The sequence below is a fragment of the Corylus avellana genome, chromosome 3, assembly GCF_965113065.1.
Source record: "Corylus avellana chromosome 3, dhCorAvel1.hap1.2, whole genome shotgun sequence".
NCBI lineage: Eukaryota > Viridiplantae > Streptophyta > Magnoliopsida > Fagales > Betulaceae > Corylus > Corylus avellana.
The window spans coordinates 5,819,448-5,840,601 of record NC_142492.1 but is presented as its reverse complement, the minus strand read 5'-3'; the positions used below and the strand labels follow the sequence as shown (position 1 = coordinate 5,840,601).

General features: G+C 37.4%; 3 protein-coding genes across 3 annotated transcripts; 2 read left to right on the top strand and 1 right to left on the bottom strand.

The window, feature by feature from the left end:
- Positions 1-15: 15 nt before the first annotated feature.
- On the top strand, positions 16-4,000 carry MMDH1 (Lactate/malate dehydrogenase family protein). Its single transcript, XM_059587002.2, has 7 exons — positions 16-378; positions 1,127-1,300; positions 1,611-1,779; positions 2,146-2,207; positions 2,370-2,491; positions 3,066-3,183; positions 3,549-4,000. The coding sequence occupies exons 1-7, from the start codon at positions 124-126 to the stop codon at positions 3,687-3,689; spliced, it is 1,041 nt and encodes a 346-aa protein (XP_059442985.2). The 5' UTR covers positions 16-123; the 3' UTR covers positions 3,690-4,000.
- A 1,758-nt stretch (positions 4,001-5,758) lies between these two features.
- Positions 5,759-9,714, bottom strand: GTE3 (global transcription factor group E3). The gene is made up of 5 exons (XM_059587271.2): positions 7,775-9,714; positions 7,639-7,684; positions 7,408-7,521; positions 7,202-7,278; positions 5,759-6,125 (listed from the first exon to the last, which is right to left on the bottom strand). The coding sequence occupies exons 1-4, from the start codon at positions 9,305-9,307 to the stop codon at positions 7,223-7,225; spliced, it is 1,749 nt and encodes a 582-aa protein (XP_059443254.1). The 5' UTR covers positions 9,308-9,714; the 3' UTR covers positions 5,759-6,125; positions 7,202-7,222.
- A 5,679-nt stretch (positions 9,715-15,393) lies between these two features.
- Positions 15,394-20,018, top strand: LOC148586722 (uncharacterized). Its single transcript, XM_088514156.1, has 7 exons — positions 15,394-16,392; positions 16,468-16,773; positions 17,115-17,165; positions 17,273-17,785; positions 17,955-18,789; positions 18,876-19,051; positions 19,458-20,018. Exons 1-7 carry the CDS (start codon positions 15,394-15,396, stop codon positions 20,016-20,018), a joined length of 3,441 nt encoding a protein of 1,146 aa, XP_088370282.1.
- Positions 20,019-21,154: the final 1,136 nt, after the last annotated feature.

Below are 21,154 nucleotides of genomic sequence, written 5' to 3'. Positions count from 1 at the left end.
TAATAAAAATGCAGTGGACGGACTTCTCGAGGCGCTGAACTCTGAACTCACACACCACTTGTTCCCTTCAAAACTCACTCATTTCTCTTTCCTTTTCTCGCTGCCTCCGCTTTCTTCCCAAAAATGAGGCCTTCCATGTTCAGATCCGTGAAGTCCGCCGTAGCGAGAAGCTCCTCGGCCCACGTCGCTCGACGTGGCTACTCCTCCGAATCCGTCCCGGAGCGCAAGGTCGCCGTTCTCGGCGCCGCCGGGGGTATCGGGCAGCCACTGGCTTTGCTGATGAAGCTCAACCCTCTGGTCTCCAGGCTCTCCCTTTACGATATCGCTGGGACCCCCGGTGTTGCCGCCGATGTCAGCCACATCAATACCAGATCTGAGGTCCTCGCCGCACGCACCCCTCTTTTAGGGTTTTGGTCGATGCTTGTCTTTGATTTTTCTTTCCATTTCTAGGGTTTTGCTGCTAGCTCATCAAACCAGCTCAGGTTTGATAAGACTTGCATCTAGGGTTTTTCTGTGGTCCAGGCCAAAACTGGACATTAAGTTAGGCTGATCTTGACTTTTGAAGCGATAATCAACGGTGGAGATACTGTGTATCGCCGCACGCACCCCTCTTTTAGGGTTTTGGTCGATGCTTGTCTTTGATTTTTCTTTCCATTTCTAGGGTTTTGCTGCTAGCTCATCAAACCAGCTCAGGTTTGATAAGACTTGCATCTAGGGTTTTTCTGTGGTCCAGGCCAAAACTGGACATTAAGTTAGGCTGATCTTGACTTTTGAAGCGATAATCAACGGTGGAGATACTGTGTATAATCGTGGATACCTGAATGTGTCTATTTGTGATTTTCTTTCTTGCTTTTTTTTTTTTTTTTTTAACTGAACTCAAGTACTTGATTTTTCATTATTCGGTCTTTTCTTTCTAATTTTAATTAGGTCTTCAATTTTATTTTAAAATTCTTCGTGTTACCCGAAAAAGGAAAAAAAAATTGGATTACCGATTCTTTCTGTCTCCATCTCTTTTAATTTTTCTTTTGTTTTTTGTTTTTTTGAATTTCTCAGATTGATAATTTTTAATGGTCTATGTTTGTGGATTTAACTGAATGAGTTGTTTGTGTATATTGTGTTGATATAGGTGGCCGGGTACATGGGTGACGACCAGCTGGGAAAAGCTTTGGAGGGATCAGATGTTGTTATCATCCCTGCTGGCGTGCCCAGAAAGCCCGGTATGACCCGTGACGATCTCTTCAACATTAATGCCGGTATCGTCAAATCTCTCTGCGCTGCCATCGCCAAGTACTGCCCTAATGTGAGTAACTGTCTTATGTTTTTCTAAGCATCGTTGGAAATTGATTAAATTGAATTGGCCATTTCAAAGGAAATGTTTGGGGTTTAAATTTAATCTCTTTCTATGTTTGACTTTTAAGTTTTGTAAATGTCAATGCTATTGTAAAACAACCTTAAGTGAAATGTTATGTAGACTGTAATGGCTTCGTATTCTAGAAGGCAATGGAACACTTCCCGAAGTAATTTTAACCATTTTTGGCCTCCTTCTTGTGGGTTTTTTTTTGTAAAATGTCTTTTATATGATTGTTTGCTGAATTGATTTGTGGGAGCAGGCCATCGTTAATATGATAAGCAACCCTGTGAACTCAACAGTCCCCATTGCTGCTGAGGTTTTCAAGAAAGCAGGAATATATGATGAGAAGAGGTTGTTTGGTGTGACTACCCTTGATGTGGTTAGGGCTAAGACATTCTATGCTGGAAAGGCGAGCCTGAATGTTGCAGGTATGGCTGGTGTCTTATTACTGGAAACTAGTTCTTGTAGTTCGTTGTAACTCTCTGTTTGGTTGCTAAAAGATTAAATTTAACGAGAGGATGAAAAAGGGGTTGATCATATTTCTGTTTTGTTTTCTAAAGAATTATAACTCATTTCGAACTGGGCAAGATGCTTACTTCATGCTCAGTTGAGTTGAGGATTTGATTTTCTACTGGGTTTTAAAAATGATATTTGTAGTTTAACAGCTGAATTTTTGTTTTTAACTTGTTGCCCTTAAATTTTTCCCTACCAACAAATGTGCCACAATGTATAAGAAAAAATATATGTTATAGGCAGTTTCCATGTTGACACGAGTCTTGTGCATTTGTTTGCAGAGGTTAACGTACCAGTTGTTGGTGGCCACGCTGGCATAACCATTCTCCCACTGTTTTCTCAAGTACTTTCTTTGCTCCTCAACCTCCCTCATGGTCCATCATATTGAATTGTATTACCATTGTTTTTTTTTTTAATGTTTTTTTTGTTTTTTTTCATGTAAAATCTGGTTTGCTTCCATCTTGTTGATGGAGGCTTTGCTAATTCTGATTTCTTTGTTTGATAGGCCACACCGAAAGCCAATTTTTCAGATGAAGATATCAAGGCTCTTACAAAGAGAACTCAAGAGGGAGGGACAGAAGTTGTGGAAGCAAAGGCTGGGAAGGGATCTGCAACATTGTCAATGGCGTAAGTCTTGGTTTATACCAATCCAATTTGTATTTTCTGTAGATATTTTGATACTGTTGTTTGTTTGACACCATCAGGTTCCTTCGTGGAGCAAAATTTTGGCCAGTTTTGATAGTAATATGAAAGGAATGTGTTGATACATATACGGTGTATTTTGTTTGTAGCAATGGACAGAATTCCCATCTATGGATTGACTTGACAGTAAGGAATACATGCATGATAAATGGGAAAATAATGGGCAAAAAATTTTCTAGTCTTAACTTTTATATCAGTTTGGGTACCATATTCATTGATGGTTAATTTGAAATGTGTTCAATTACATCTTTTTAATGGATGAATGAATGCAAGCATTTGGATTTTGCTTTTAGAAACTGTCTGGAACTTTTGAGAACTTTGCTTAAAAGAGTTCATTTGGCCAGATTAGATGTATTCTGTCCCACTTGTCTTTCTCAATCCTTCCATTATTTCCTCATTTTGTAACTCCAATCTCCTATGCCTGTTAGTTTCACAGCAGCTGTGGAAAAAAATGAAACTGCTATATTTTTATCTGGACTAATTACCTTGTTTATTATAGCTATGCTGGAGCCATATTTGCCGACGCTTGCCTGAAGGGACTTAATGGTGTTCCAGATGTAGTGGAATGTTCATATGTTCAATCAAGTGTCACTGACCTTCCTTTCTTTGCTTCTAAGGTGATTGACCTGAACTTATATACTATTTGTTAGAGCAATAGTACTGTTCGTGCTGATTACTAATGCTTTGTTGAATCTTTTTTTTTTTTTTTGGGTGGGGGTATGCTTTTGTAATGATCTGGTCAAACTTTAGACTGGAGACAGCTTCATTTTACTCAGAATTTATGAAGGCTACCATTTTTCAAATGGCGTTACTTTTGCGTGAATGCGAGAATTCCTTTGATAAAAATGCATTCACATGTACATTTTAATATTTTATTGTCAGCGTAGTTTTGATGCATATCTTGGCCAATTGATAGTAGAAACAGTGCGGATATGTTTTGGTTTTACTGGTTATTTGTACTAACCTTTTTCCTATTTTTCAGGTGAGGCTTGGAAAGAATGGTGTAGAGGAGATTTTGGGGCTAGGTCCTCTCTCTGACTTTGAAAAGGAAAGTTTGGAAACCCTGAAACCTGAACTCTTGTCATCTATAGAGAAGGGAATCAAGTTTGCCAACCAGAGTTAGATGACTATATTACATATGGGTGGCTGGCGTGGATGATGCTAGCTCCTTGAGAAAGCTGCACCAAATTTTGCTTCTTGGTTTCTTTATCAGTACTGTGCTTGTTGATGCAAGTGGCACCGGCTTTTTGCTATTTTATCAGGCTTTTCATAAAGCAAAAGATTCCATCAATAATTCCCTGTGGCATTCCTAGGGAGGGATAGCTGTGATTCTGAACTTTGTCCAAGTAGTTGGTCATAATTTATTCATCTGACTCATTATTACTTGATCACCTATTGGGTGGATTAATGCGATGATCTGTAGATTGTTACCTATTTTGCTTTTCAGTGGCTAAGATTTATTTTTAAAATCAGATTGTAACTAGAAAAAAAAGAAAAAAGAAAATGCAACGGGTCTAACAAAGCGATTTAAAGTTGCTATTTTTAGGGCAATATCTTGAAATTATTATATACGTATAGCGGCTTCAAGATGAATAATGCGACAAGTCTCTCTTGAGTCTTTTAAAAAATGATGTGACTTAAAATTACCAATAGGCTTGTGATTGATTATTATTGAAATTTGATCAAATATTGATTTTAATAGTTCTTGGAGGGACTTTTAGAAATTACTTCTTAAAAACTGCCTGCCAGAATACTTGCATACTACTTCGGATTGGATCTACAATAATTAGTTGTCTGTTTTGGGTAACTATTGTGGGAGGTCTCATACTGAACAGGTAAGTGGCTGGGCAGGTGGGTGAGATTTATTTGGAATTTCACAATTTAGGCAGTTAATTGTTGTAAGTCTTAATCTCTTGTCGCTTTTATTTTACTGAGTTAATGTGGCTCTATATATATATATATATGCAAGGAGTCAATATTTTTTTTTTTTATTTTTTATTTTTTTATATTTGATTCATCTCATTTTATAAATCAACTATTAGATTTGTGAACTTATGTGAACTTCACATAAGTCAATAGTAGACTTTACAAATTTAATGGTTGATTTATTAAATTTATAGGAGAATATGAGTCAAATATGGAGAACTTATTGGTTCTTAGCATATATATATATGAAAAATGTTAGATGCTTTTTTGATGTCTTCTTAGTCTTGGGTGGATATTATTTTATAAAAAAAATAAAAAAGAAAGTAGCACTTATTTTTCTCACTTAGTTTTTAAAAAATAATATCCACCTAAGATTATTAAGAAGACAAAAACACAAGAATATTTACTCTTTCTCCCCCAATTCCCCCAATTATGCTGTTCTCTTCGACAGTCTCCCATTCACCCATTTCTGAAAGCAAAATCACCGGAATCGAAAAGCCATGGAGCAATCTCAGCATCTTCAGTAAGTATTACGATTTTAAGCAACAACAAAAACGGGCAACAAGAGGAGAAAGAAGACTAGGCGAAAAGAATAGAAGGCATTGTGAGAATTGTTTGGATTCGTACAATCATATGAATGAAAATAAATTTTGAAAGAGAATTATTTATACGGGAGAGAAGATGATTTCCATGACTTGTATTATGAGTTAATATTCAAAGTTCACCAAAGACTAATACAAGACTTCCAAATTTCTTATGGTGCCGGCCTTTCTAATTCAAACTAGTGAAAAGCTCAAGGAATACGTTAAAAGAGCTCACTCATATATTTCTTCTCTTGAATTGGTAGAGTGAAGGCCGAATTGGGGGAATGGGGGAGGAGAAAAACATCTTCCCTGTTTTCGTCTTTTTCAGTTTTGTCATTATCTTATTAGAGCGCACAAAAAACTTAATTTGTGCTATATCCTAATAGAAGTTATTACCTTTAATATATGAGCATTTGTGGGCATAAATGTATGCTCAATTATTGACCAATACATATCTGTATAAACTCGGCTCAATTTAGTTAACGATCGTATAAACTTTGCTCGATTTGTTAGCTTGTTGGATATATATATATATATATATATATATATATACTAATAAACTAAAATATTAGCTAATTAGTTAATATAATACTTAATATACAAATATAGAGTAATGCTATATACCACACCACTATCATATTATGCTGACATGATACTATCAATCTGCCTTTTAGATCAGCCATGGTTAAAAGAAAAAATAAAAAATTTAAATGACCAACAATGTTGACGCAAATGCTTACAGGACAAACAGGAAACCCTAGCATCAGCATTCTCAAATCAGGGTGACTAGCGGTTGGTGGCAATGAACATTTGTTACAAAAAAAACAAAAAAAGGTTCCTGTCATTAGGGTATTTACTTTATCATACAAAATGCTGCAAAAACAGTTGTAAGCACTATAAATATTCCGAACAGAAAACATTTTACAGAGCAACCGAAAAGCAAAGCACCTTGAATGGTTTTACACCAAACCATATCCCACTCAAAATCAGCATCTCAAATCTTCAGTTGTCACAGTTGCAGATCAACCTACATCTCCCACCTTTAACAACTGCAGCAAAATAAGTGAGCCTATCAACTTTGGCTTCATTATCTCGTAACTGGACCATACACACTCCCACATGCGAGTGTGTGTTCATGGGCAAAGTATACACACAAAAGCACACAGAGACCCACACACAGACACACACAAACACTATCAGTCATCCTTCTATAACAAGAATCAATCTGAAAACTGTGTTACCATGAAAGCCTACATGGCATAAGTTGGAAATAGAATCTGGAAAGGGAATTCTCCAAAATATCTGCATCTCTTTTGAAACTATTACCGATTAGTTAACTTATATTGATAAATTCATATAAATCACAAATAATGACAAATTAATTTTTTTTTTTTAAAAAAAACCACTTCAGTTCTCAAATCAATTCAACTATTTTTTTCCCCATTCCATCTATTTAAAGTCATACTAGCTCTTGCCTCCCTAATTACCATATCATTTTTCTTTATTTCTACCACATGTTATTCTAAGCCTCCCACTTTTCACTCCATCAACTTCAATTAAATCACTTTCTCTTACCAGTTCATTGATTGTTTCCGTTTCACGACTAACCATCTTAAACAACTCTCCTTCATCTTTTTCTCAACAGTGGCAACCCGTAACTTTGAATGGATGACTTCATTCCTTATCTTATCTTTCCTAATATTCCCACTCATCCATATTAATATTCTCATTTCAAGTACGCTCAGTTTATGAACAGGTTTCAGACTCAAAGGAGCTTTTATAATCCAGCTGCAACTGAACAATCGGCATAGAACATGGGCTTTACATAACGACACAGCATGTTACTACCACCTTACAATGTTTGGGGCACACTTTAAAAGATATTCAATAATGAAGCGGGTGAGATGGACTCAACCGTTGAGTCTTAGGGGTGAAAGACATAGGGAAATTATGTCACCAACCTATCGTGCTTTCGCACTTTTTGGGTTACATAATTTCCCAAATGTATAATACAAAGCTTGAATGGCAATGTTATTACAAGTCACATATATAAAAGGATACCAATGAATTTCAATAACTAAGATAATGCTATATGTATACAAAAGAAAAAGATAATGCTTCCAACCTCAAATGGATCCTCTTAAGTTTATGGTAAATGCTCCGCATCTGATCCAGAAACAGAGCGACTATCACTGTCAGAATCTGAAAGCAAAATAATAGAGAATAATAGAGTAGATTAATTAACCTACATACGGACTTAGATGGTGCTACAATCAAACACATGCAAGCATACTATTTAGCAGCCATTAATTGGAACTATTTAGTATTTACCACTTGAAGAGGATCCAGAGCCGCTGCTAGAACCACTGGAACTACTCGATCCACTCACGTTATCACCTTGCTTTTTTCCTTGAACTGGGGTGAATTTGGTAGCATTGTTTTCAGCTAGCCAAAATCCAACAGGTTTCCAAATAATATCACCACATAATTAGATTTTCCTCAGAACCCAAGGATGAGCTCAAACCAAAGAACCACCAATCCTTTTGAATTCAAGAATTTTACCTGGTTCATTTTCTTTTGGTGCCTCGGCAATGGCTGGAGCCACATTCTGCAAGATGATTACATGAATTTAGCCAACAACATTTTCATGTAGAAAAGAACGTGAGAGACTGAAATAATAAGTAATTCATGGTCTTACTGTCTCCTGGGTAGCATGGTCGGTTTCTGCCTCTGAATGAGGAGCAAGTTCAGCTTTTCTCTTATTCTTGCTCAAACTCTTCTTGTAATTGGTCACAAATCTATCTAGTTCCCAAAGTGTTTCTGGATCAACACTTCCCATGTCCACTTCAATCTCATCATCTTGTTGAAAAATCCCAGGATTCCTCCTCCTAATTATCTGGACAATATTATCTAGTTTCTCCGAAGGCAAACTCTGAAGGTTTAAGCTGAGCCTCTGCTTCTCCTCGTAAGTCATGTCCCTTTTATCAGGATCCCTAGCTTTTGGTTTCTTCGGAAGGGGGGTCCTACCCAGCTGACTAGAGCTAGCAGCTTTCATTTTGGGTTCCACAGGCATTGTCATAGATTCTGCTCTATCCAAAGTCCTCATTTCCACTGGTGGTGGAGGAGCAGGAGCAGGAGCTGGAGCTGGAGCCGGAGCTCGAGCTAGCATTGGAGCCTTTCTTGATGTGGGTGTTGACAAAGCTGCATCACGAGCCATTTCAACTCTCCTAGTACGCTTAAACTCGGCCTCTATGGGCTTCCACTGGTCCTCAAATATCTTGGACAGCTGCTCAGCCATGAAGTGAACATCCTGCCCTTTCGGATTATACAACATGGCATTACTAAATGCACGTCTTACATCCTCTGCAAACTCCCTCGGCGACTTATACCAATTCTTGTTCAGCCTAGTCTTCACCGTTCCCAAATCCATAGGGTGCTTTATAATGGTATAGTAATCGTGAAGTCCGAGACCCTTCACATCCACTGGCTTATTAAACACCCAACCAAACTTATGCTTCATCAACTTGACCAGCAAATCACCACAACTCTTGAACACCGGACTCGAATGCCAATCCTTATCAACTCTGAATCCCTTTTCAAGCCCATCATCCCTCTTCCCTCCATTGGATTTCAACTTCTTTTTACTCTCCTTCCCTGAAACCAAATCCGAATTCTTATAATACTGCTTTTCCTTGGGCGCCCTCTTCTCTTTCTCCACTAATTCACCAACCCATTGATCCTTAGTCTCCGCCACAGCCCGAAACGGCTTCGAATTCGAACCCACCTCCGAATTTACCCTCATTGCACTCCCAACCCTATCAACCGCATCTTCAAGCTTCTTCATTAGGCCCCTCACTTGGTCAAGCTCACTCACTAGCTTCCTCCTAAGCTCTCTAACCTCACTCTTCGGCCTCGAACTCACGCTAATCCTAACCCGGTCCTGGAACCTCGAATAACCCGGCAAGTCATTCCCATTGGCGAGCTCACGGCCGCCCTGTGCGACCGGCTGCGGGCGATTGAGGCTAGACGAATCGTCGGAAGCCACCTCATCGAAACTCCGCGGCGGCTGAGAGTTGTTGTCTTCGGTGGTGGTGGTGGCTAGGGTTTGGGAGGACACATTGTTGGAATTCTTGGATTTCTTGTGGTGCTTCCGGGAATAGACGTGGTTGCTCTCCTCCCACCTGCGCTTCTTCTCTCTCGCTTCGTCACCGCCTAGTAGCCCTGAAGCCATACATGTAAACGAGCTCCCAAAAACCCTAATTTGAACGAAAACCCTGGAAACCGAAACGATTTAAAGGTAATATCTTTAGTTTTTTTTTTGACTAAGGAGAAGTCCAGAAACAAAAACCCTATCTTGATGGAGGATTTTAAAACCCCAGGATTTAGGGGTTAGGGGGAATTTGGAATGTAGGGCATTAGGGTTTTTGGAGGGGAAGGCGGAGGAAATTTAGGGTTTTGGGCCGCAGAGAAAGGAAGTAATCGAATCAGGTTTTGAATTTGTTGGGGTAGAGGAACCCTAGACGGCTGGACTGGAGCGAAATCGGTGATCCTAGCTCTGCTCGCTCTCTGTGAGAGTTGCTCTTGGAGAGTGAGGTTGGGAGGAGACGCGCTAGAGGGCGAGTGTTGGGAGGGAAGCAGCCAAGTCAGCGCCACGTCAGTAGCACCCGCACGTGGGCTTAATGCGGACATGTCGCTAGATGTTTAAGAGGATGGACATCTCCGATCCGGTGATTCCGGTCGGTTTACTGTAGATTCATGGGTTAGGATTATTACATTTACTCATTCATTAAATATAATGAGCAAGGTTTAGAAATTGAAATTTAATTTGACTGACTCATTAATATATGACTTTTCACGTGTTGAGAACAAGTAGTAAAAATTTGGAGTTAATTGGAGTTGGTTTCATGGTCCAATTAAAATAACAATGAAAATTGTAACAAAAAATTTCAAGTCTTAAAACCCAAGTCAAATGGACTCAAAAGATTTCATGCCATGCATCAAAACATTCATCTCAAAGAGATCTACATGCTCATAGAATTCCGTGACAAACGGAGGTTGGGAAGGGGTCAAGATGGCTTGAAAAAAAATTTGACTTGCAAGTAGGGTGACGTGAGCCCTAATGTTATACTATAGAGCCACTTGCGAGACGCTAGTCTGGCGTCCCCACAAGTGAGGGGCTTGACAACGGGTCCTTCCCCTTTAACAAAAAGTCTTTAAATTTATTGTATTCCAACCCATTTACATCTTGAAACAACATCGACTCCCTCACAAAATGAGTTGTGTGTTAGACCAAATCACAAGAGTTATTTAGTCATACAATTTCGTAATACAAAAAGTTGTCATCTTGCCGAAGTTGATCTACACTTTCAGCATGCTAAACAACATATTAAACAAAGTAAACTTAAACAATATGAAATGGAGACTAGAGTTTCTTATTTTACCCGTTGGTGGTGTGGAATCTCCTTCCATATCCTCAAAGCACCATAAAAATGGTTTCTCTCTTCCCTCCTCTTTCTCTCCTTCTTGACTGCTAGTTGGACAAAGAAATCCGTCTTCTAGGGTTTATGGGATTTTTATTTTTATAGTGAAAGTCCCATGTTTAACAAGTTTTGAACATATTATTTTCGCATGCAGGTCTTATACCGATCAATCACTATTTTGTACCGATATCTATTGATGACTGTGGATAAGGTGCTGATGTGGCCAGGCTAATTGATCGGTCTGCTCAAATTTTGGTTTTTTTTGTTACTTATTAATATGTTTTATTATTTTTCTAGGTTTTTTTCCTACTTTAGGGTTTTTATTATTTGTTTCCCATTTTATAACACTAGTTTCCTTTAATTAAAGATATTATTCCCATACAAATTTTATTCTCATAAATTATTGTATTTCCTTTGATTATTAATGATGTGTATGTTTTTAGATTTTAGATTTTTTATTATTTTTTTAAAAATTACAATCTGTTTTTGTTTGGGGTATTATAGAGGTAATTTGAGGTTTCATAAGAAAAGAGAAAGAGATGTTCATTGTAGTTTTTCGTAGAAGAATTATCATAGTTTCCTGTGAATGTAGCTAATCTTGTTGAACCATGTTAAATTTTTGTGTCTTGATTTCTTCCTCCTTCTTTGTAGATAATTTTCTTGTCTGTGCTATGAATTCTAACATTTTCTTGCCCAGTTAAACATGGGGGGTACTATTTGAGTTCTTGCATATGGGGACTAGCATTAAGAATCCTCTCTAATTTCTCATGTCAAAATTTGTTTTGATAGAATTGGGAGGTGAGGGTAACCATATTTGGGGTTTGGAAGCGCTAGAGAGTTTTTCCAAGAATAAAGATGCTCCATGCAAAGCTTTCTAATTTGACTGGCAAGATGAAGGGCATTAATTAGAGTGACATTATCATGCACAAATGGAGGATTTTTTATGAACCTTTTCTGCTGACCATCATGTGGCAGCAACAATGGAAGAAGAAGTTCCAAGGGGTAGCTTAATCGGCTGTGGATCACGCCCCATGAAGCGGAAGTTACTAGTTCAAATCTCCTCTCCCCCTTCCCTTGTGTGGACATATCAAAAAAAAAACAATGGAAGAAGAAAATATGGAATAATAGGAAATGTCTTTCAATTGGTACTGAGAGCTATATTTTGAAGTACAAGGATGATAACAAGAAAGTTGACTTCATGTGCAGGCTAGGCCAAGCTTGATGGCTTCTTGAGCTTCCATATAGGCTGCTTGAGCCTTTTGAAATTTTGGTTCACAAGGAGGACATTGCTTTGTCTAGTGTAAAGGGGGATTCCAATCGAGCAGAATGATGTGATTCCCTTTTTTTTTTTTTTTTTTTAATTTTTTAAGCATATATCAATAATAAAATAATTACTCGCAATAGTATGAATCTTTGTAGGATAGGATTATATAGAAGGTGTCGAATATCAATGATTGCGTAAAAGTGGTCTTGTTGTTTAGCTCATAAGATCTTTTCTAACTTAATTCAAAAAGATGATTTGTTTGCATGGTTTTCACTTAGGAAAAGTAAATGCAGAAATAGAAAGAGTAAATATTATGGATGAGGGATAAATGATTAACTTCACCATTAACCTCATAACAATGGCTAATCATATTGAATATGAAAATCTCATTCTATGCATTATATGCCCCGTGTGTTTGTGTCAAACACCCAACCAAGTTTGCAAGAAATTACCACAATCAAAAGCTAAGCATAGTCTATTTTTGGTTGGCACGAATCATTCGCCTAATCACTAAAATGCAGCACGACCTATCTTTCCTAGGCATAAATGATCAAAACTCTCAAGAAGGTTTTACATACACTCAATGTAGAAGCATAACTCATCTTCGGTTATCATGAACCATCTATCTACATTATACTAAACTAAAGTGTAATATGAGTCATCTTTTCTAGGCATGACCTATCAAACCCTCTTGAGTTTGTGTCAAAGAATACCATTGCATAACTATCATTCACATAATCACAGAAAATGAAAATGGTTGAAATCAATCAAGATAAAAAGCTTTTTAAGACAAGATTAAGATTTCATCAAGATTGAATATGAACTTTAATCCCAATCACAAGTGTTTTAGACTTATGGTTCTCCCCATCCACAAATATTACACAAATGTGATACTCTAGGCTATACAATCATCATACATATGCATAAATTCTGAAAGAATAATACAATTAAGCCATGCTATTTGGAAAAGGCTTCATCAATGCCCTATGGTGGACTTTAGCCACTCACGGAGGTGCTGGAATAAGCCTAAACCTTGTCCATTTTCCTCTCCTAGCACCTCCCAAGCCTTAGAACGAATTTGCTAGCAAGTGTAGTGTGTTCTTTCTTTTGAGCTCTGGTCCCTCTCAATGCATGAAATTAGCTCCCTTTTTAAGCTATGAGTTGTTGCTTTTAAGTCTTCTTTTCAAGGAATTGCAGCCCCCTCTCAATTTCAGCTTAATCACACATTTATAGGTTATCTCTTGATTAAAAACCCATCATTGTGTTTCCTTCTCTTCCATGTGGGTTAAGCCTCCCAAAAATCAGATTAGAATAGTCCTAGGCGTGTTCTAGAAGGCCTACTTGAATTATGGTAGGCGTTGGAAACATTTTGAACAGGTTTCACAGGGAAAGATTCACATTCTGACGCGTGTGCTTGAGCCTTTTTTATGTGCTCGAGCCTGGTTTCTGCGCTCGATCGTCATGGGCTATAGGTGCTGCATGCGCACGAGCCTTAAAGCGGTGCTTGAGCTGTGTGTTGCGCTAGAGCCTACTGAGGTGCGTTTGAAGCCCCTTTTACTTGGTATTTTCTCAAGCCCGAATTTAATGGAATTAAGTGCATTTCTCCTTAGAAACCTGAAAACACAGAAAACACCAAAACAACACAAAATATTATATTACAATGAAGCTAAGAGATTAATATATATGAGTTAAGGGGCTTGAATGTGCAACATTTAACGCTTATCACAGAATTAGCTCGATAGATTTTGAGGCTTAAGGCAACTAATTTAAGTGAGACAATTTCTTATATTTAAATATGAATTAAATTATATTTATTTTAATTTCAGGAGAGACTAGCTATGACTATTCTACTTGGGTGTGACCATAGTAGCACTTACTATGGAGGGGCCTAGATGGTGGGAATCGCAGGTGCTCCCTTAAGTCCATCTAAGCCATAACTTGACTCAAACTCATCAGGACAGTAATGAGAACTAATGTGATTTATACTAATTAAGCATGGAGATTCCCATAACGGGATTTGAACCCATGTCCTAGTGCATGCTTAACCACTTGGAGATTTCCTTAGGTCATTAAACCACCAACCTAAATGGTCAAATGCACAATTTTAGCTTCACTTTATGATAGGATTACTTAACAAACTCAACCTGCACAAGGAAAGACAAATTTCCCTAACATATGATCAATTAGCAACAACAAATAAATAAAGAATCCATGATAATTCATGATAATCAAACCAAAAACCTAATGTAAGTGGCTGACTATGAGTGCATTATTGGCAATTTGAGAGCATTGATTAATCTTTTTATCATATAAGGAATGACTGATTCAGAAAGTGAAGGACTTGTACCACGAACTATATAAGATTCAAAGCAAAAGAAATTATCAAATTCAAAAAGATTTCAATGAAGGATTGAGACTTTAGAGACAAAAAGATAGAAAGTCACAAGAGGGAGAGAAAATAATTGTAGTGGATTTAATTCAAATTTCTCTGTATTTGGTGTTGCCTATTAAAGAAAGATGAATGGATTTAGCTCACCCTCTTTGAATTTCGTTTTATTTTACTTTTATTTTTTTATGAAATGACACGGAGAGAGGGAGAATAGCATTGAAACTCTTCTAATGTTGTATTACCAATTAAAGATGTGTGAACTTTTAGCTCACCTCTTTGAAATTATTTAATTGTAAAATAACATCAAATTGGACCAGGATCCTCTCTAGTTAAAAAAAAGTGGAGAGGAATTGATTAGTTATAACAAGAGGGTAAAATAGTAATTTCAATTTTTGTTTGAATCATTTTACCCTCATATTATAACTATAGGTCCCTCTCTAATCTCTTTGTATATGATGCAGCAAAGTAAATTAAAGATGAGTAGACTCTTGGCTCGCATATGTATAGATTTCTTTACTCCTCTCCTTTTTTTCTTTAATGGAATAGCATTAAGAATGTAATTTCCAATCATTACTACTACTATATGTTTGGATTTTGGGGGACTTATTCGATGGTGGGCCTTAGGCGACAGAGTTGGCCCTGTCAGAATTGAGAATTCCTCATTGGTCATTTCAAAATTCATTTTGAAAGAATTGGAAGAGGAGGGTAACCAAATTTGGGGTGTGGAAGCCGATGAGAGTTCTTATAGGCTTCATACTAGCCTTTAACCAGCAAGATGAAGGGCATTTGAAGTAATATTATCATGCATGCAGAACCATAATTTCTGGTTTGGACCAAATAACTGGAGTAACATTAATTCTGCACAAGTAGTTGTAGAGATATTGCATAATGCCACAAGTGGCAGTGCAATATGATTATACGCGTAAGATGGCTGTTATAAGATGCCAAAGTGAAATGACATAGGATGGGAATGGGCTCTGCTGATGTGGCATAGCTTCCTAGCGATTTTTAGAGGTAGTTAGTTTCTCTGTGACTGGTTCTTAAGCGCCTTCTTGTTCTAGTGCGTGTAGGCACGTCTCTTTTCTGACAACTTCGATTCTAGTGCCGGTGCTCCGGCGTTCTTTGCTCATTGAAATTCTCTTGGAGGAATGATCGATTGGTGAGTTATGGCCAAACGAGCAAATATGGGTCGTGGTGGGAAGAAGGTATCAAAATTGTTGTTGAAGGATGCTTCAGCTAATTTGGAGGTTGCTTCGCGATCTCTGGATTGTGAGGTAGATCTGAGTGAAGAGGAAGAGAATTGTGATAATTTGACAGTGTTTTGTGAGGATGTGGATGCTTCGAAACCTGATACTTACAATTTGCTTGTTGAAAACAACTCTGTTTTGCGAGAGAAGGCTATGGCGATTCCTTCTGGTTTTCCTGAGGTTGAATTAGTGAGTGATCCTGTTGTTGTTGAGCCTTCTGTTACGGTTGCTCAGAAGAGTGCAGTTCAGGATTGGAGGCAATTGTTTCGTAAGGAGAAATCTATAGGAACATTGCAGTATTTTGCTCCTTCTCTTGAAGATGGTGGAGTTGTAGTGAAGCCACCTAAGGAAGCTATTGAGGAAGGTATTTCAAAATGGTCTTCTTCTCTAGTTGGCCAGTTTCTTGACAAGCCCCTCCCCTATTATATTGTTAAACGTACTGTAGAAAGTATTTGGGCTCAATATGGGAAGGTTGAAGTTTACTTGTTGGAGAATGGCTTATATTTGTTTAAATTTGCTGATGAGAAGACACGAGATGAGGTGATGGAGGCAAAATTTTGGCATATGGCTAATAAACCTTTGATCTTGCGTAAATGGACTCCTAGCATGCAACTTCTCAAGATTTCTTTATCTTCTGTTTCTGTTTGGATTAAATTACATAATCTGCCTATTGAGTTTTGGAATGCTACATGTTTGAGTTATGTGGCTAGTGGTGTTGGTAAACCTATTTGTGTCGATTTTGTCACTGAGGAGCAGTTGAGGCTTGGTTTTGCTAGGGTTTTGGTTGAAGTGGATATAGATTCTGGTTTTCCAAAGGGGATTGAAATTGTTGGTGTTGATGGGGGAAGGGTTGTAGTTGGCATTGAATATCCTTGGCTTCCTATCAAATGCGAGAAGTGTAAGTCATTTGGTTATCTCTCCCATACTTGTTCTAAGGTTGAGAAATAGGTGTGGCTTCCAAAAAAATCTGAGCCTGTTTATAATTTGCATGTTGGTTCTGTGTTGGAGAAGGTTGCTGAGGTGAAGAATGTTGTTCCTAAAGCAGTGGTTGAGCCTAAATGGAATGTGGTTAGAGCTAAAAGAACTTCTGTTTCAAAGGCCACTATAAAGGATAGCAATAGTCATTGGACTAATTCTTTTCATCTTTTGGCTAGAGCTGATGGTAATTTTAAATCAGGAGAGGTGAAGGGTGTAAATACTTTTTCTTCTCTTCAAAAAGTTATTGAATCTGCTTTGGTGGAGGAGAGTGCAAAAGTTAAAGGGAAAGGTAAAATGGGTGAAGAGGAGGAGGTCTTGATGAGAGGTTTTTCTCCTACTGTATGAATTTTCTGATTTGGAATGTAAGGGGTTTGCATCACCCCTTTAAGCAGAAGAAGGTTGTGAGTATGATTTGAAGACATAAGATTAGCCTTATTTGTTTGATTGAGACTAAAGTGAAGGAAAATAAGGCTGAAAAAGTTAGGGCTTGTATTGTTCTAGATTGAGACTATGTTTTTAACTACGATAAACACTTTTTGGGAAGAATCTGAATTTGTTGGAAAAATTCTGATTATGAAGTTTCTGTTTTGGATAAAAGTGAGCAAAGTATTAATTGTTCTATTAAGTCCCTTACTAGTAATTTCTGTTGGTTTCATTCTTTTGTCTATGGGGCTAACCAGGGGGTGGATAGAAAGCATCTTTGGACTAATTTGTGTTCTATGAAGGCAAAAGTAGGTACTAATCCTGGATGATTTGTGGGGATTTTAATGTGGTTCTTTCCTTGGCTGAAAAATGGGGATCTGATAAACTATCTTCTTATGAAATTGAATTTGGTCAGTGTTTAAATGATCTTGAAGTTTTGGATCTTAATTTTAGTGGGTGTTTTTACACTTGGACTAATAAAAGTGAGGAGCCTCGGTTTGTAGCAAGAAAACTAGATAGAGTTTTGGCTAATGTAAACTGGATAAGTATTTTTGGAAATATTGTTGTGGAATTCCTTTTAGAGGGCATTTCTGATCATTCTCCTGCTATTATTTCAATAGGTACTTTACAAAGTTTTGGCCCTAAACCTCTTAAGTTCTATAATTATTGGTTAGAGCATAAAGGGTTCTTGGATTGGGTTAAGGAGGGTTGGAGCATTCATGTTGAGGGATTCCCAATGTTTCAGTTGTATGTTAAGCTTAGGTTTGTGAAAGCTATGTTAAAAGAGAAAAATCCGGTTTGTTTTGGGAATTTGAAGCAAAAAGTTATTCAGGCTCGAGAGAATCTGAATTTAGCTCAAAATGATGTTCTTGCTTCTTTTGGCAGTGCTGATAGTCTTCTTAAGGAAAGGGAATGTCTTCATGCTTATGTTTCTATTTCTAGAGCTGAGAAATCTTTCTTGAAGTAGAAGGCAAGGAATCAATGGTTGAATTTGGGAGATTAGAATAATAGTTTTTTCTATAGAGCTTCAAAATGCCAAGAAAACTATTAATTATCTGTGAGATGAGCATGGCACTAAAGTGGATGATGTTGATCAGATTAAGAGGGTGGCTGAGGACTTTTATAAGAATCTGTTAGGTACAAATCACCTACAATTCACTGATGCAAAAGCAGCTCGAGTTAGGCAACTTATTCCTGTTGCTATTTCTTCTGAACATGCTGCTACTTTGGAGAAGGAGGTTTCTGAAGATGAAATCAGAGACACTTTGTTTCATATGAAAGCAAATAAGGCCCCTGGTCCTGATGGGTTTTCAGTAGATTTTTTTAAGTCTACTTGGTCTATTGTGGGTAAGGAGGTAGTGGCTGCTATTAAAGGTTTCTTTACATCTGGTTTATTGCTTAAGAAAGTGAATGCTACTATTCTTTCTTTGGTTCCTAAAAAGGTTAATCCTTCTGCCATGGGAGATTTTAGACCTATTGCTTGTTGTAATGTTATATATAAATGCATTGCAAAAATTCTGTCTAACAGGATGTTGCCTTTTTTGGGTGATTTGGTGAGAATGAACCAATCTGCTTTCATTCCTTCTAGGAATATATCTGAAAATGTTCTATTGGCTCAGGAACTTGTGAGGGGTTATCATAAAGAAAAAGGGAAACCTAGGTGTACTTTGAAAATATACGTTATGAAAGCATATGATTCTGTGAATTGGGAATTTATGCTTCATTGTCTTCACTGTTTTGGTTTCCCTACTAGATTTTTGAGCTGGATCAGGGTGTGCATTACATCTCTTAAACTTTCTGTTTGTATCAATGGTACTTTAGTTGGCTATTTTGAAGGTAAAAAGGGGTTGAGGCAAGGTGACCCTATTTCTCCTTACTTGTTTGTTCTTGCTATGGAGGTTTTCTCTCGGATTATGGCTGCACATACTGGTGGTAATGCTGGTTTTAAGTTCCATCCTAAATGTGAGAGAATGAAGCTTACTCATTTGTGTTTTGCAGATGATCTTTTCATTTTTCAGAAGCTAGTTTGAGTTCTATAAAAGTTATCAAGGCTGCTTTTATTGAGTTTGAGAATCTGTCTGGGTTGAAAGCTAATTCTTCAAAGAGTTCTCTCTATTGTTCTAGAATTTCAGATAGAATGAAGCATATTTTGGTGGATGATTTGATGATAAAGGAAGGTCATCTCCCTGTGGAGGTACCTTGGGGTTCCTCTTATTTCTTTCAGACTTTCTGCAGCTGACTGTGGAGCTTTACTTAGCAGAATTTCTAGCCGTATAGATTCTTCGCTTTCCAAGAATCTTTCCTATGCAGGCAGGCTCCAGTTGTTATCTTCTCTTCTTTATAGTTTACAAGTATATTGGATGAGCATTTTCATTCTTCCTAAAAAGATCATTAGAGCTATTGAACAAAAATTCAATAGGTTTCTATGGAATGGGAAAGAAGAAGGTGTAGCTAAATCAAAGGTTTCCTAGCCTGATCTTTGTTTTCCTAAGAAGGAGTGAGGTTTGGGATTAAAGAGGCTTGAAATTCGGAATCAAACTTCTATGCTTAGGCATATCTAGAGTATTTTTGCTAGGTCTAGTTCTATTTGGGTTGCCTAGGTTAGAGAAAATCTTTTGAAAAGAAGGAGTTTTTGGAGTGTAGGTATTCCTCAGAATTGTTCTTGGAGTTGGAGGAAAATTTTGAAGCTAAGAGATATTGCCAAAAGGTTCTTGAAGTTTGAGGTTGGGAATGGGGATACCATTCATATGTGGCTAGATTTGTGGCATCCTGCAGGAGTTTTGATTGAGCAATATGGCTTTAGGGTTGTTTATGATACTCAAAGTAATATTGAAACTAAACTGTCTTCTATTATTTGCAGTGGTGATTGGTTTTGGAGACCAGCAAGATTAGAAGCTCTAGTTGATATTCAAGCTAGGCTTTCTGAAGTTTGTTTAGGCAAATGTGATAAGCCAGTTTGGACTATTTCTAAGAAGGGTGTCTATGTTAGTGCTGAGACTTGGGAAGCCCTTAGAAAGAAGAATGCAGAGGTTATTTGGTGGAAAATAGTTTGGTTTCCTCTTGCAATTCCTAAGCAAGCTTTTATCTTGTGGCTTGCTATGAAGGATAAGCTACTTACAGATGAAAGGTTATTCAAATGGGGTTATAAGGGTGAGGTTTAGTGTTGTTTCTGCCATTCCCAACTGGAAACTCATGATCATATTTTCTTTGAATGCAGCTATAGTTCGAGAATTTGGAAATATTGCATGATTCGTTGCAGAATTGATATGCCTCCTGTGATTTGGGATGAACTTTGTGTAGCTAGGCTGTAATAGGTGGGGAAAGAACTCTCTTAAATGCTTGATATGTCAGTTAGTTCTTGGTTTTGTAGTTTATAACTTTTGGTGTACTAGAAATGAGCTTAGACATGATGGTGTTCCAAAAATTGAAGAGCAACTGCTGAAGCAGATTTTCTGGGAAATCAGGACTAGAATTGCTGTAAAAAGAGGTTTTCTTAGAACTAGGGAAAACCTTTTGTTGTGTTCTTTGTGGAACTTACCTTCTGCCATCCTCTATAATGTTAGCTTGTAGTTTTGCTTTTCCTTGTTTTTAATCTGTAAGGGGTGTAAGGTGCTGTATTTGGTGTTGGTTTGAGGGTTTTGTTTTCCCATGTTTTGCTTTGTAAGGGGGTTGTACTTGTGTTTTGGTGTTGCTTTGATTTGAGCTTTGGTTTTAATGAATGCTTATTCATAAAAAAAAAAAAAAAAAGATGGCCGTTATAATTAACTATTGAATCTATACGACCCACATAGAAGAAATTTACTAGAAATGTATAGGAGACGCAAAAAGATAATTTCTCTTTTACGCGTCATCGGCGTCGAGTGCCAACTTGAGAGTATAATAATATAAAGACATGTAATCCATTGCCGACAGTAGTATATATATATATATATATATATATATATATATATATATAATGCAAAATGCATGGAAACCAATAAAAATCCCAGAAAATGAGATAAGAAGACAAGGTAATGACAAGCAAAGCTTTACTGCCGTAGACACTGCTCATTAAAATATGCCTTTTAAGAGTATTGTTGGAAGTCCTACATTGCCTGAGTATTAAGGAGATGGGCCATTTATAATGTGAGGAGAAAAACCTCAACTCATGAGCTAGCTTTTGGGTTGAGTTAGGCCTAAGACTCATTTCTAACAAGTACGATGAGAGAAAGATGTTTATTCATCCAAAAAAAGATGAGAGAAAGATGTTTTCTCTTTTATTTTTGGTTAATGATGCTGAGAATCTGGTCCTCCAGGT

Bases quoted from the DNA above. Each gene is read 5' to 3' on its own strand.
- MMDH1 (XM_059587002.2), top strand. From the start codon at position 124: ATGAGGCCTTCCATGTTCAGATCCGTGAAGTCCGCCGTAGCGAGAAGC. The intron at 379-1,126 runs GTCCTCGCCGCA...GTGTTGATATAG, and splicing joins ACATCAATACCAGATCTGAG to GTGGCCGGGTACATGGGTGA. The intron at 3,184-3,548 runs GTGATTGACCTG...CCTATTTTTCAG, and splicing joins TTCCTTTCTTTGCTTCTAAG to GTGAGGCTTGGAAAGAATGG.
- GTE3 (XM_059587271.2), bottom strand. From the start codon at position 9,307: ATGGCTTCAGGGCTACTAGGCGGTGACGAAGCGAGAGAGAAGAAGCGC. The intron at 7,522-7,638 runs GTAAAATTCTTG...GATTTTGGCTAG, and splicing joins ACCAAAAGAAAATGAACCAG to CTGAAAACAATGCTACCAAA. The intron at 7,279-7,407 runs GTAAATACTAAA...TTTTGCTTTCAG, and splicing joins CTCTGGATCCTCTTCAAGTG to ATTCTGACAGTGATAGTCGC.
- LOC148586722 (XM_088514156.1), top strand. From the start codon at position 15,394: ATGGGTCGTGGTGGGAAGAAGGTATCAAAATTGTTGTTGAAGGATGCT. The intron at 16,774-17,114 runs GTATGAATTTTC...GGGGCTAACCAG, and splicing joins TGAGAGGTTTTTCTCCTACT to GGGGTGGATAGAAAGCATCT. The intron at 17,166-17,272 runs GTAGGTACTAAT...GAATTTGGTCAG, and splicing joins TGTGTTCTATGAAGGCAAAA to TGTTTAAATGATCTTGAAGT.